The sequence below is a fragment of the Cherax quadricarinatus genome, chromosome 7 (genome assembly GCF_038502225.1).
Source record: "Cherax quadricarinatus isolate ZL_2023a chromosome 7, ASM3850222v1, whole genome shotgun sequence".
Classification (NCBI taxonomy): Eukaryota; Metazoa; Arthropoda; class Malacostraca; order Decapoda; family Parastacidae; genus Cherax; species Cherax quadricarinatus.
Window position 1 is genome coordinate 15,441,765 of NC_091298.1, and position 14,400 is coordinate 15,456,164.

General features: G+C 36.1%; 1 protein-coding gene across 6 annotated transcripts in view; it reads left to right on the forward strand.

The window, feature by feature from the left end:
• Positions 1-14,400, forward strand: part of Fpps (Farnesyl pyrophosphate synthase) — a 120,230-nt gene that overhangs the window by 74,632 nt on the left and 31,198 nt on the right. For 5 of the 6 annotated variants that reach the window (XM_070082317.1, XM_070082321.1, XM_070082318.1 and 2 more), the window contains 3 exons: positions 5,383-5,586; positions 10,721-10,885; positions 13,885-13,917. In XM_070082317.1, coding sequence (XP_069938418.1) covers positions 5,383-5,586; positions 10,721-10,885; positions 13,885-13,917 — 402 coding nt within the window. The remainder of the gene's footprint in view (positions 1-5,382; positions 5,587-10,720; positions 10,886-13,884; positions 13,918-14,400) is intronic. The other variant, XM_070082320.1, reaches the window with a different exon arrangement.

Genomic DNA, 14,400 nt, shown 5'->3' on the forward strand with positions numbered 1-14,400 from the left:
TTGGAGGCAAAGAGGGGAATGTATGAGAGTATAGTTTTACCAACTCTCTTATATGGGTGTGAAGCATGGGTGATGAATGTTGCAGCGAGGAGAAGGCTGGAGGCAGTGGAGATGTCATGTCTGAGGGCAATGTGTGGTGTGAATATAATGCAGAGAATTCGTAGTTTGGAAGTTAGGAGGAGGTGCGGGATTACCAAAACTGTTGTCCAGAGGGCTGAGGAAGGGTTGTTGAGGTGGTTCGGACATGTAGAGAGAATGGAGCGAAACAGAGTGACTTCAAGAGTGTATCAGTCTGTAGTGGAAGGAAGGCGGGGTAGGGGTCGGCCTAGGAAAGCTTGGAGGGAGGGGGTAAAGGAGGTTTTGTGTGCGAGGGGCTTGGACTTCCAGCAGGCATGCGTGAGCGTGTTTGATAGGAGTGAATGGAGACAAATGGTTTTTAATACTTGACGTGCTGTTGGAGTGTGAGCAAAGTAACATTTATGAAGGGGTTCAGGGAAACCGGCAGGCCGGACTTGAGTCCTGGAGATGGGAAGTACAGTGCCTGTATTCTGAAGGAGGGGTGTTAATGTTGCAGTTTAAAAACTGTAGTGTAAAGCACCCTTCTGGCAAGACAGTGATGGAGTGAATGATGGTGAAAGTTCTTCTTTTTCGGGCCACCCTGCCTTGGTGGGAATCGGCCAGTGTGATAAAAAAAAAAAATCACAAATGTACGAGCGGCCCAGACTGATGCGTCTGGTATGGATGATTTCCTAGTGGATGTATGAAACCCAGGGTAAAAATTTGTTGAAAAAAGTGGTTGAAATCCGAATTGCACTATGTCCGGACCGGACGAAAACTGGGGGCCCACTGTACGTACTGATCTTGATACAGGGATTTCCTCAACGCTTGCTTAACCTATAGGGTGACTCGGCTTCCTCCTGCTTCTACCCGCCTGACTTCAGTATACTGTAAGCGTCTTCTCCACATATATGCTGTATATTTCTCAAGATTGATGGACCGAACACCTCAACTCCAGGTTGAGGGACTGATTACCTTAAACTCCTCATCGTCCACTGTTATTCTCTGTATTGGACTGAAGAAGCCACTGGCTGGTGAAATGTTTCCTCGGTTAAGATTCCCAAATGTTGTACAAGTGTCTCATTCAGCATTTAGATAAGGGTAATAGATTTTGTTGCATTTTGGATTTTTGTAAAGTCATATGATAAGGTGGATAGGGGAGCAGTGTGGCAGATGTAAGTCTATGGAATGAGGATTGGGAGGCTCAGGTTAAGGTATGTATAAGGAAGGGGGAGATTTTCCAGTAAAAGTAGGCCTTAGACAATGATTCATAATGTCACCAAGGTTGTTTAACATATTTATGAATAGGGTTTTAAAAGAAGTGAATAATAGGGTATTGGGGAAAAGTGTTTGATTAAAATACATAAAATTTAATACAAAGTGGGAATTGTGACAATTTCTTTTTTGCCGATGACACTGTGCTTTTAGAGATTCTGAAGAGAAGTTGCAAAGGTGGATGAATTTAGAACTGTATGTAAAGGAAAGAAATTAACAGCTAACATAGGAAAGAGCAAGGTGATGAGGGTAACAAATAAGCTAGACTATGAAAGACTGGATATCAGATTTGAAGAAAGGAGTATGGAGGAAGTGTATGTACATATACCAGTGTTATTCGCTAATTTTTGCAAGAGAGCCACTTCGGTTAAACACATTGATTGAGAGAGCCGCAGCTACTGCAAGTTAGCGTAACTCAACTAAATTAAGTAGTACTGAGCTGCTAGTGCAATATAGTAAATGAGAAAAATTAGACATGGTAATATTAGCCTGCATATCTTGTTATTAATAGCAAAATAAAGACCAAATTTACTTAATGCTGTGATGAGCGGAAGTGTGCTAGTTTAACTACAAATCGATCCATCATAACGGACACTACTTGACTGCACTTTGGTTTCAAGTAAAACTAGCCCATCACAGCTAGCTTCCACAAGCAGCAACAGTTAATTCGTTACTTTCATATATGTTGCCGCAGTCTCAAATATCTGTTGCCTATTTTCAAACACAAATCTCCTTGAGTAACAAAATATATCCAGTCTCCCCCGAAAGCTTGAACTCAACTGATTCAGCGAGACCACCGACTCCTAGAGCTAGACGTGTCCCTGATTAGTTTCCCGTAGTGGACACGTATGATTTCTGTACGACTAGGGTAGGGATGTTAGAATGTTATCTCTTACTGTGACTTCGTCTTCCATCTCACCTCATGAAAATATGTATCTTACTTGAAAAATTATTTTTCTATGTATTTTTTTTCATTAATTTATATATTTTTCGAGAGCCATGAATTGAGTCATCGCGAGCCACGCAATGAATACCACTGACATATACAGTGGACCCTCAGGTAATGGTGGCATCAGCTAACGCCAAAATTGGATAGCGGCACATTTTTGCAGGAAATTGGTTAACCCTTTGGGGGTCGGCAGGTCCTCTCAGAGACTTGTTCTCAGGGTCGGCCAAATTTAAAAAAAAAAAAAAAAAAAAAAAAAATTCTTATGAAAAGATAGAGAATATTTTCCCGATCATAATGACACCAAAAGTATGAAATTTGATGGAAAACTTGCGGAATTATGCTCTTGCAAACTTAGCCGTCTCGACGATGTTTATGCATTGGAGATTTTGCCCACTTTGAGCCCTATTTTTGGCCAATTTCAGTGTACTAGTCGACAAAAATCATAACTATTTCGCTAGAACTCCTATTTTTCTATCAAATGAGTACAAGAAACCACCCATTTACCGATTTCAACTATCCAATAAAGTGGTCAGAATTTAGCAATTTTGCCAATTTCACACAAATTTCAAAAGATGCCAATTTCCAAATAGGGTCCAGAATAAACAAGAAAGACATTCCTAGCACTAAAATAACAAGTTCTCTGTTCGTTAGTCACATCCCCAGGCCCCTCTTATATTTCTTTGGCTTTCCACTTTGAATTTTTATTCTTACAAAAAAAATAAGATTTACTGTTATGCAGACTACTGCATTAGTGTAGAAATGGTATAAATAATATCAGCGCACTTGTGAAAGAATATTAGACTCGCCAGTTTGTGTATTGGACGCTTAGCATGATTTGTTTACTTTTGAACTTTGGTAAAAATCGAACATTTCTGCTAATTTGAGCTCAATTTCAAGGTCCTTTTCATTGTAAAACCAGTCAAAATCATCTCAATTTCTGTAATATGTCTTCCATTCTATAAAATGAAACCAAGAAAGCTAGAATACAACAATAAATACCATACAAAAATACAGTGCAAAGTCACTGTTTTAATCCAAAAACACGGTCAGTTTTTTTCTCATTATGCACTGTGTGCTGCAGGATTTTTTTATACTGCACACACTGACCACATAGACCCATTCTTTCATATGTAGGCCTACCAGCTTTCTCTCACTAGATTTGAGGGCGCTAGAATTTAGGCGTACTAGTACGTCAAAATCCCTGGGTCGTAAGCCGTACTAGTACGTCCGAAACCCCCAAAGGGTTAACTGGACTTGAGTTGTTGGGTTGGAAGTACAGTGCCTGCACTCTGAAGAAGGGGTGGGGATTTTTGCAATTTTGGAGGGGCATCTGAACTAGTATTGGCATGCCTCTGGCAAGACAATGATGAAGTGAGTGTTGGTAAAAATGTTTCTTCTTTTTTGGGTCACCCTACCTTGGTGGGAGACGGACAGTGTGCTACAGTAGTAGCACACACAAGTCATGGCTCCAGGAGTTCCACTCAGGGATCACTGCATAATACTGTACATAAATTATGGATTCTGATGCCAACTGCAAATTGTCATAATACCCTATAGCCAAGCTCCCAGATCAAAGTAGTGTTTTTGCTAGGGATACAGCCAAAAGGTGAAGAGATACTTGGTTAAAGATGCTAGCAAAAAGGTGAATTGGAAAATACAAAACTATTGGATACTCAGGAGGTACATTTATGTATATGGGTATGATTCACAACAACAAAGTGCCAGGATTCCAAGATTATTTTTACTGTACAAATGCTTAAAGGCTCATGTGCTTGCTAGTGACTAAGGACCTCATTTGACTTTGTCGCTTCACCAATCACACCCAAATTACATGTATTTCACTCTAGGGACATTGGCAGCAAAATAGTAGGGTCACATTAACCCCTTCAGGGTCCAAGGCCCAAATCTGAAGTGGTGCCCCAGTGTCCAAGAATTTAAAAAAAAAAGAAAATTGTTATTTTTTCTTATGAAATGGTAGAGAATCTTTTTGTGAAGGTAATAAAACAAAAAGTATGAAATTTGATGGAAAATTGACGAAATTATGCTCTTGCGAATTTTGATGTGTCAGCGATATTTACGAATCGGCGATTTTGCCGACTTTGACTCCCATTTTAGGCCAATTACATTATTCCAGTCAACCAAACTCTTAGCTATTTCACTAGTATTACTTCTATTCTATCGATTGAGCACAAGAAATCACCAAGTCAACTGTTTCAACTACAAATTAAAGTGATCGGAAATTGTTAATTTGGCCAATTTAACACAAAGTTCAAAATATTCCAATTTCAAAATAGGGTCCAGAATAAACAATGTAGGTATTCCTGGAACTAAACTAACATTTCCTCTGTTCATTAGTTACGTTTTGAGGCTTTACAAATAAATTCCATTTTGATTTTTTATTCACATAATGAATTTTTATTCACACCAAAAAATAGAAGATTTACTGTTATGCAATACTGTAATAATTGTATAAATATCATCACCATATTTGTGAATGCATATTAGACGTGTGAGGTCGTTTGTTTACTCTTGAATATCAGCAAAAATTTAACATTTCTGCTACTTTGAGCTCAGTTTCAAGCCATTTCCAGTGCTAAAACCAATCAAAATCATCTCTATTTCTGTAATACGTCTTCCATTCTATCAAATGAGACCAAGAAATCGCAAATACAACTATAAAAAACATACGAAAAACACTGCAAAGTCGCTGTTTTAATCGAAAAATCATGATTTCAGTTTTTTCTCTCATTATACACAGTGTGCTGCAGGATCTGTTTTATGTGATGCACACATACCACATAGATGTATTCTCTCATATCTAGGCCCAAATGTACCACTCACAGTTTATCAGAGTGAGCTGAGCTCATGACGTAGATCTACGGTTTGGACCCTGAACGTAAAGCCATAGATCTACGGGACGGACCCTGAAAGGGTTAAGCTAATATGCTAAAGCTTTTCCATGCACGCTATAACACAGTCTGCTGCCAATTTCTATAACACAAATGTATATGTTTAGAAAATTAACTTGTATTCTTGTATAGTGTCATTTTCCTTAATATGTGCTCATAAAAGGCTATGGCATGAATTTATTATTTTTGCAGCTCCAGAGCTTCTTCTTGGTGGCAGATGACATAATTGATGGAAGTAAAATGCGACGGGGAAAGCCTGCTTGGTACCTTAATGATAACCTGGGACTTGGAGCCTTTAATGATGCCATTCTTTTGGAAGCAGGGGTATACAAACTTCTACAAAAGCACTTTCGAGATGCTCCTTACTATATGGATATGCTAGAGCTCTTCCATGAGGTTAGTTACTGTGCAAACACCAGTTCTGTATGTGGCTAAACCTATACAATGTAACAGTGTTGCTTTCTGAAAATACAGAATAATTTTTAGGTACTGTATCCTACATCAAGGCTTTATAATGAAAGTATGTATTAATAACACAATCATTACTCAAAAATTAAGGTGGTTTTCTAATACATACTAATTGACTCCAAGATATTTTCACCTAATATATTGTGTGTGAATTGTGCAAGATTCCTTTTTAAATAGGACTTGTGTAATATTTAGTTCTTTTGTATAGATTTGTTATACTTTCAAGACATCAAAAATGTAGATATATAAACCAAACAAGATGTATATATAAGAAAGATGATCATATAACTAGTGTAGATGGTTTGAAGCATTTAATTTTTTTTAACACTGGCCGCTGAGGTAGGGTGACCCAAAAGAAGAAATGCTTTCATCATCATTTAATGTATCACTGTCTTGCCAGATATCCCCACTCCACCTTCAAAATGTAGGCACTGTACTTTTCACCTCCAGGACTTGAGTCCAGCTAACTGATTTCTGTGAATCCCTTTACAGAATGTTACTTTGCTGATGCTCCAACAACTCATCAAGTCCCAAAAAACCATTTGCATTCACTCCTATCTAACATGCTCATACACATCTGCTGGATGTCCAAGCCCCTTGCATACAAAACCTCCTTTACCCTCTGGGGTGACCTCTATCCCACTTTCCTTCCTCTACAGATTTATACACCCCCAAGTCTTCCTATTTTGCTCCACCCTCTCTCAATGTCCAAACCACCTCAACAATCCCTCATCATGCCTCTGTATAATGCTTTTAGTAACCCTGCACCTCCTGATCTCCAAGTTGTGAATTCTCCACATAATATTTACACAACACATTGCCCAGTGGTAAGAAGAGGGACTCATTGCTGAGGTTCAGTGATTAAAACCCTGGTCTAAAAAATAATAAAAAAAAAAAAAAATTACCTGTTAGCCGGACTTGAGTCCTGAAGTTGGGAAGTACAATGCCTGCACTCTAAAGGAGTGGTTTGGGATATTTGCCATTTGGAGTGACATCTGAACTGTCTTACTTAGCACCTCTGCAAAGACATTGATTATGTGTGAATGATGGTGAAAGTGTTTCTTTTTTGGGTCACCCTGCCTCTGTGGGAGACAGCCAATGTGTTGGGAAAAAAAAATTTCCCTTGTAATTAAAAGTGTATAACTGATATACGATAATTTCAGAGAAATTTCCTGGAATGTTTTGCATATTATGTGCAGTGTTACAAAAAAAAAAAAAAAAAGATTTGGCAAATTTGAAAAAATAGGTTTGTTTTAAATTTTTGTGCTGTCTCGCAGTTTTTATTGGGGAGGAGGAGTATGGAAGAAGTGAATGTTTTCAGATATTTGGAAGTTGACGTGTTGGTGGATGGATTTATGAAGGATGAGGTTAATCATAGAATTGATGAGAGAAAAAAAGGCGAGTGGTGCGTTGAGGTATATGTGGAGACAAAAAAACGTTATCTATGGAGGCAAAGAAGGGAATGTATGAGTGTAGTAGTACCAACACTCTTATATGGGTGTGAAGTTTGGGTTGTAAATGCTGCAGGGAGGAGGCGGTTGGAGGCAGTGGAGATGTCCTGTCTAAGGGCAATGTGTGGTGTAAATATTATGCAGAAAATTTGGAGTGTGGAAATTAGGAGAAGGTGTGGAGTTAATAAAAGTATTGGTCAGAGGGCTGAAGAGGGGTTGTTGAGGTGGTTTGGTCATTTAGAGAGAATGGATCAAAGTAGAATGACATGGAGAGCGCATAAATATGTAAGGGAAGGAAGGCGGGGTAGGGGTTGTCCTCGAAAAGGTTGGAAGGAAGGGGTAAGGGAGGGCGAGGGGCTTGGACGTCCAGCAGGCGTGCATGAGCGTGTTCGATAGGAGTGAATGGAGACGAATGGTATTTGGGACCTGACAAGCTGTTGGAATGTGAGCAGGGTAATATTTAGTGAAGGGATTCAGGGAAACTGGTTATTTTTATATAGCCGGACTTGAGTCCTGGAAATGGGAAGTACAATGCCTGCACTCTAAAGGAGGGGTTCGGGATATTGGCAGTTTGGAGGGATATGTTGTGTATGTTTATACATACATGTATATGCTTCTAAACTGTTGTGTTCTGAGCACCTCTGCAAAAGCAGTGATTATGTGTGAGTGAGGTGGAAGTGTTGAATGATGATGAAAGTATTTTCATTTTGGGAATTTTCTTTCTATTTGGGTCACCCTGCCTCGGTGGGAGATGACTGACTTGTTAAAGAAAAAAAAAAGCTTAACAAAATGCATACCAGCCATATTGATACCAGAACAATGTGTTGAGCTTGAATTATTTTGTAGCAACATTTGCAGGATAACCAGGAAGATGTAGAGGTTCCACAGATGTCACAAAGAAATTCAAGAACCATCTTTCAAAAATTTAGTTAGATTTTTGAACTGATTCAGAATGCTTTCCTGATTTGTGAAGGGAAATGAAGTAGTTGGCTGTAAAGAGCTATAGATGAACAGTATACAGTGGATATAGCTATAAAGATTTCAGCCAGCCTTATAAGTTCCATTTACTTTGTAGCACAAGAGACAGGTTGTTAGGTAAGACACATATGCAACAGTTAGGTATCTTTATTTCGAAACGTTTCGCCTACACAGTAGGCTTCTTCAGTCGAGTACAGAAAAGTTGATAAATTAGACACGTGCAACTCTTGGGTATCTTTATTGAGGAAACGTTTCGCCACACAGTGGCTTCATCAGTCCATACATAGGAGAAACTTGAATCTATTCAAGATTGATGGACTGAACACATCGACTCAAGGTTGAGGGACTGATTACCTCATTCTCCTATTGTTCAAGTTTCTCCTATGTATGGACTGATGAAGCCACTGTGTGGGAAAACATTTCCTCAATAAAGATACCCAAGAGTTGCACGTGTCTAATTTATCAACATGTCGGTTCTCTGAACCATTCATCTACATACAGAAAAATTGCTAGCAGCAGAAGAGACTTGAAGACGATGTAATCAGTCCATCACCCTTAAAGTTTTGAGGTGGTCAGTCCCTCAGTCTGGAGAAGAGCATTGTTCTGTAGTCTGAAACAATATGATATTGTTTCAGACTATGGAACAATGCTCTTCTCCAGACTGAGGGACTGACCACCTCAAAACTTTAAGGGTGATGGACTGATTACATCGTCTTCAAGTCTCTTCTGCTTCTATCAACTTTTCTGTACTCGACTGAAGAAGCCTACTGTGTAGGCAAAACGTTTCGAAATAAAGATACCTAACTGTTGCATATGTGTCTTACCTAACAACCTGTCGGTATTTTATACCATTTTAATGTTCACAAGAGACAGGTACCAGTAAAGAATGTTTCCTGGATTCACAAGGAAGAGTTTTATCTATATTAATTACAGTACACCATTTATATCACTTGTAGTCTTTGGCATATTACTCAAGCAGCACTGGCAGTCATCCTGGATAAACAGATAAACCACCTGCTTCATCATATATAAAATTCAGACAAAGTTAGAGTATCTGAATAATGATAATGGAACTCTTTTTGCAGCTTTCCTAGATGCCATGTAGTTATCACAGATGAATACAAGCTGAACTGATTGTTCTGGTGTCAGCAGGGTTGGTATTCATTTCACCAAGCTCATTCAGTTAGTACTCATGAAGCAAACAAAGATTTTAGGAAGAGTTGCTTTCCCATTTGTCAACTCATTTTATATCACAGTACTGTATATAATGGTGTAAAATGTATGTGACCAGTAAAGTTTGAATATGTACACTGTCTGTTATTGTATAGTGTAAGTGACAAATATAGAAGAAAAAGATTACAATATTTGGCGTACTTTCATTGGTGTCCTTAGGTCTTTTCCTAGGATGTAACCCACAACAGCCATCCATTGAGGACTAAGTGAACAGGTGCAGTAGATGTTAGAAGACTTGACCAGGATTGAACCTGGGCCTTTTGTGTTGTGAATTGAATGTTTACACGTGTGCTTTAACAGAAGACAAAAGCAGTTTGGACATTTTATTTTGAGGTCTTCAAGCCATAGACTTCAAAAAGCTTGATCTACAGGTAAAACAGTGTTTAAATAAAACACCATTTTACCTGAAACTCACTGTTTCAATAAAATAGCTTGTCTTTTTAAAACAAACATTTGATGTTTTATGCATCTTATGTTCAATTTTACATGTTTCTCTGTGGTAATTCCTGAAGTTAGTTAAAGCTAGACAATATAAAGCTAATTATTCACTCATATCTGTCAGTATTCTGTTATGCTTCTACTTGGTTTATGCACATTCTGGCCTCAGGCTGGACTACAGGGGTGAAAGAACCATTGACAGTAATCATAGGTCTGTTTATGCTTTGTGAAATACGTATATATATGTATAATGGCTGTAAGCTGACATGTGATAGAGACAGACATTGACTAAAGGCTCTTTATTATATGAGGCATTGCACGGCAGAAAGGAGCAAGCACCACCATGGCCAAAATCTGGGTTAGTGTACGAATCACTTCCTTAATGTTTCGTCTGTTTATGAGAATGTATAGATAATGTCTTCTAGTCTGTAAGTTAGGCTCAAAGCCCCATAACACAATACAGCATGGTAATGTGTGCTTCATACCTCTGATCTTCCCCACACCTGAGTTTTTCTCCATTGTGTGAAATTAGTGTTTCTTCTTTTCTGCTGCAAAATGCCTCGTATTTATCTTTGTGCTAACAAGTTTATTTTCTTTACTGCATTAAGGGAAAATATGAATAAAAAAATCTGGACATTTTCTCTTCACAATTATAATTTAAAAATACATATTTCTTGACCAAATTATATCATATACAGGATCCCACTGCACTTAAATCAATAAAATAAATTGATTCATTCATTCATGCAGAATGCTTTTGGCCTTTTTTCAGATGGAATTTGGAACACCATGGGAGATACAGTATTGTATGTTTATACATGTAGTTGAATGCAACCTATTGTTTTCCTGTTTTTTCATTAGCTTGCAGGGTATATGTATACTTGACTACACTAAATGTAACAGGAACGGAATAGAGATGAGAGTTTCATTTCATTCTGCATAATAAATAACATTATTTTCAGATGACATTAAAGACGGCCTTGGGACAAGCATTGGATCTTCTGTCATGCCCAGCAGGACAAAGACCAAATCTTAGTAAATTTACAATGGAGCGTTACAACGCTATTGTGAAATACAAGACTGCTTACTATTCATTCTACCTCCCAGTTGCACTCTCCATGTACATGGTTAGTTTTTTTAGTTACTATATATTTGTCCCATATTTCATATTATATTTGCATGTGCTGTAGAAGTCTTAAATTAAGAAATAAATGGCAAAAGTTATCAAAAAAAGGAATTAAAAACTACCCAGTATATCTGATGCCACCTTCTTATTCAGATTCCAATCAGTATTCTTACTCGTGCACTTATCGACACCACTATTCGTATTACATCTCCAATCATTATTTTAACTAGAAATGTCAGAACAGTTTTGAGAGTCAATCTATCCACTGATGTTTTAGTATATAGACTCTTGTTACTTAAAATAATCTTTTCTTTAGACAGTTATGTTAAGCATTCCAGTAATGTAACAAACTATACAGCTGTATGATGTCTAGCAGTTTGTAGCTTTAATTTTAATTTGTCCAAAATACTCTTGTGTAACCACTTACTTTACAGAATGTATGAAATAAGTGTCACATAAATTTTGTAACAATTATGTACATTTTGAAAATAAAATGTTTGCTTAAAGTGATATTTTCAGAATATGGTATTGAATTTATAGTTAAAAATATATATAGTCCATATAGGTACAGAATATTTTTAATAAATTGCATAAAATTTTCTTAATCTTAACATGATGTTCGTCAAAGTGAGGCAAATAACAGTGAAGGGAATTTCTTAACAATCACGAAAATACAAAAAAGAAGGTAAATATTTTTTCCCAGTACAATAGGTGTTAACGTAATCACATTCTTGTGTGTTAAATTCATGGAAGTCTTGTTACTGTACAAATCCTTTGAAAAAGTTATATAAAAATTTATATTCTAGTATTTTAATTAGGGAAAGGCTTGTATATATATATAAAACATATTCACAGAGCCTTGTTTATATTTTGTTATAACTATACTGACTGTGTGTTTCTAAAAAAAAAATTATGCAACAGGCAACAGGGCAACCCATTTTGATTTTAATAGGAGTAATATATTAGATAACAAAGTTCGTTGTTTAATTTTCATAGGTTAATGATTCTCTCTGATATATCATAAAATTACAGAAAATCCCATACAGAATTAGCAGATATACAAAATTACAATGTTGAAGACAAGATGCTTAAAACAAGCTTTTATTGGGGCTGTGTTAGCTCTTTATCAAATCACAACTTGGTAAAGCTTTAGTAATGGAATGTAATCCCAATAAGAGCTTGTTCTTTGTATGTATTTTCTTCAACATTATTTGCAGTACATCATGCTGATCTACAAAATTACAATGCAGAGTATGTTAGGATATATTACATCTCTAGGATATCATATGTTTTATTTGATTTTGTTCATAGGAAGAAATTATTTGAATACATATTTAAAAAAGTGAATTTTAACCAATTGGGATCAAACTTCCTCATTGATGTTCAATTAAATTTTTTTAATATTTTTTTCAATAGAAGTTTCACATTACTCTTCAATTAATGTTATTTTAGAATTCTTTACCTTTGTCGTTTTTTCCTTTTCTTCTGCTTGTGTTCTTTCACGTTTCTTTTATACTACCTAAGCATTGTATATGCTTGCTGAACCAGATTTCGTTCATTCCACATATACTATTGTAATTATGTGAAGGCAAATGCCAACTGCTGCACCTACATTTGAGGTAAACTAGCATGTTAAAACTCCTATGAAGGTAGTGCACCTGCCTCATGCTTAGCAGAATAACCCCTATAGGATTAATGTTTTGTATAAATAAAATTCATTGCTTCATGCCTTTTTAATTCAGAAAGGTAGTTAATATATCTGAAGCAGATTCTACATAATGCATCCTTTTAATAAGAGTAGATCTATATGACCCATAAAGGTTTAATGTGTTTTTGAATAGAGTATAATAATGAAAGAGAATGAAATCCACATTAGGAACAAATATAGAAGTTAGAATAAGGAGCTAGCTTTTTAATTAAATTTTTTTTTCAGTTTTATACTTGAAATAATTTTTAATAAGCAGGCATGAATAAGGAAGAACTGTTAAAAAATGTTGGTTGGAAAATTATGTAAGTTTAAAATAAAAATGAATTAATTTTTCAAGAGGAACATACTTGATTTATTGCTACTTTTTTTTTTTTTTTTTTTTTTTTTTTTAGTGGAGGAAGGAAAGTAAGTTAAAAGAAAATCATAAATTAGTTCCTCTATTGATAGTCTATGTTTGACACAGTTTGAATGAGAAAGTTGTAAATGAGCTTATCTGTTGATACTGATATCCTGCTTTTGATTTCATGATGCATGTTGATTCATAGTCAGTCTCATGTTATGGAATGAACCACATGTGTAGCATGTTCACACGTGTAGTGTGATCAACATTTGTCTAAAAAAAAAAAGTATAGATCAATTTGCTGAACAAAAATACATCTTCAGAGAATATTGTTTTTCATGCAGATGGATGTGGTACTCAATCTGTACAAGGATTTTCTTGAAAAGCCTGTTAGCTGGGAATAGATTAGGATTGACATAGATGTAGATATTTTTGTTATGTATTGCAGATCATATCAGATAGTCATTTGTAAGTAGGATATATTATGAAAGAATAGATATCAAGACAGTTAAATATTTAAGAATGGTAATTTTGCTTTTATGATAGATATTTAATTAATTAGTTTTAAATGGTAAGATATTGATCCCTTAAGATCCCACATTGTAACAGCGATCATCTAATAATATTTTGTTTTATTAAATGTTCAGTGATGTTTGCTTGCTGAGCCATTATTGTAGTGAGTCAGGATTTCAATTGGTTGCAGAAAACTGCAATCCACCTGAGACCTTTGGATTATGTTTTTCTTATACAGTAATGTAGTATGGTAATGTGGATATGGCTATGTAAATTTATGTATCTTAATTTTGTATTTAATTTGTATTCCATGTGTCCATATGTTGTATATGCTCCAAAGTTTCTTTGAGCTGTTTTTTGTAGTTTATCATTTAAAGTGTAAGTAGTAGTAGTGGAGCAAAGAAGTCATGAGGTGAACATAAATTTTGTCTAATTACAGGCTGGGATAAGAAATACAGATAACGTGAGAGTGGTAAGCTAAACAATACAAGGGATTTCCCTTGGAATTACAGTACTAAGTTTGGAACTTCTTTTGCTAACACTTATGATCACCCTCTGTCCTTTACTGTGGAGTGCACTACTTTTTCCTGAACTTTTCTGTTCATTTTATGTAGTATATTAGAAATATTTTCTTTAAATGAAATGTATTGCTACTAAATATAGTGCTGTACAGTATTTTAACTTTTGCTTTTTGGGAAGTTATACACATATGTACATATACACTTGATTGATACACAAGCTGCACGTGTATGCTTGACAATTCCAAGAACCTCCATGGAGGTGAACCTCATTCCTGATTTTACACTGCATAAAGGTCCACTTCTTGTGAGACACCTTGGGTTGCCAAGTCTTTCTGTACATTACATATACATGCACACACATACACACTTGCAAAGAATGACTTAGACCAGGAAGAGGAAAGAAATATAGATTAGGTTACAAAAAAAGAAAGTAT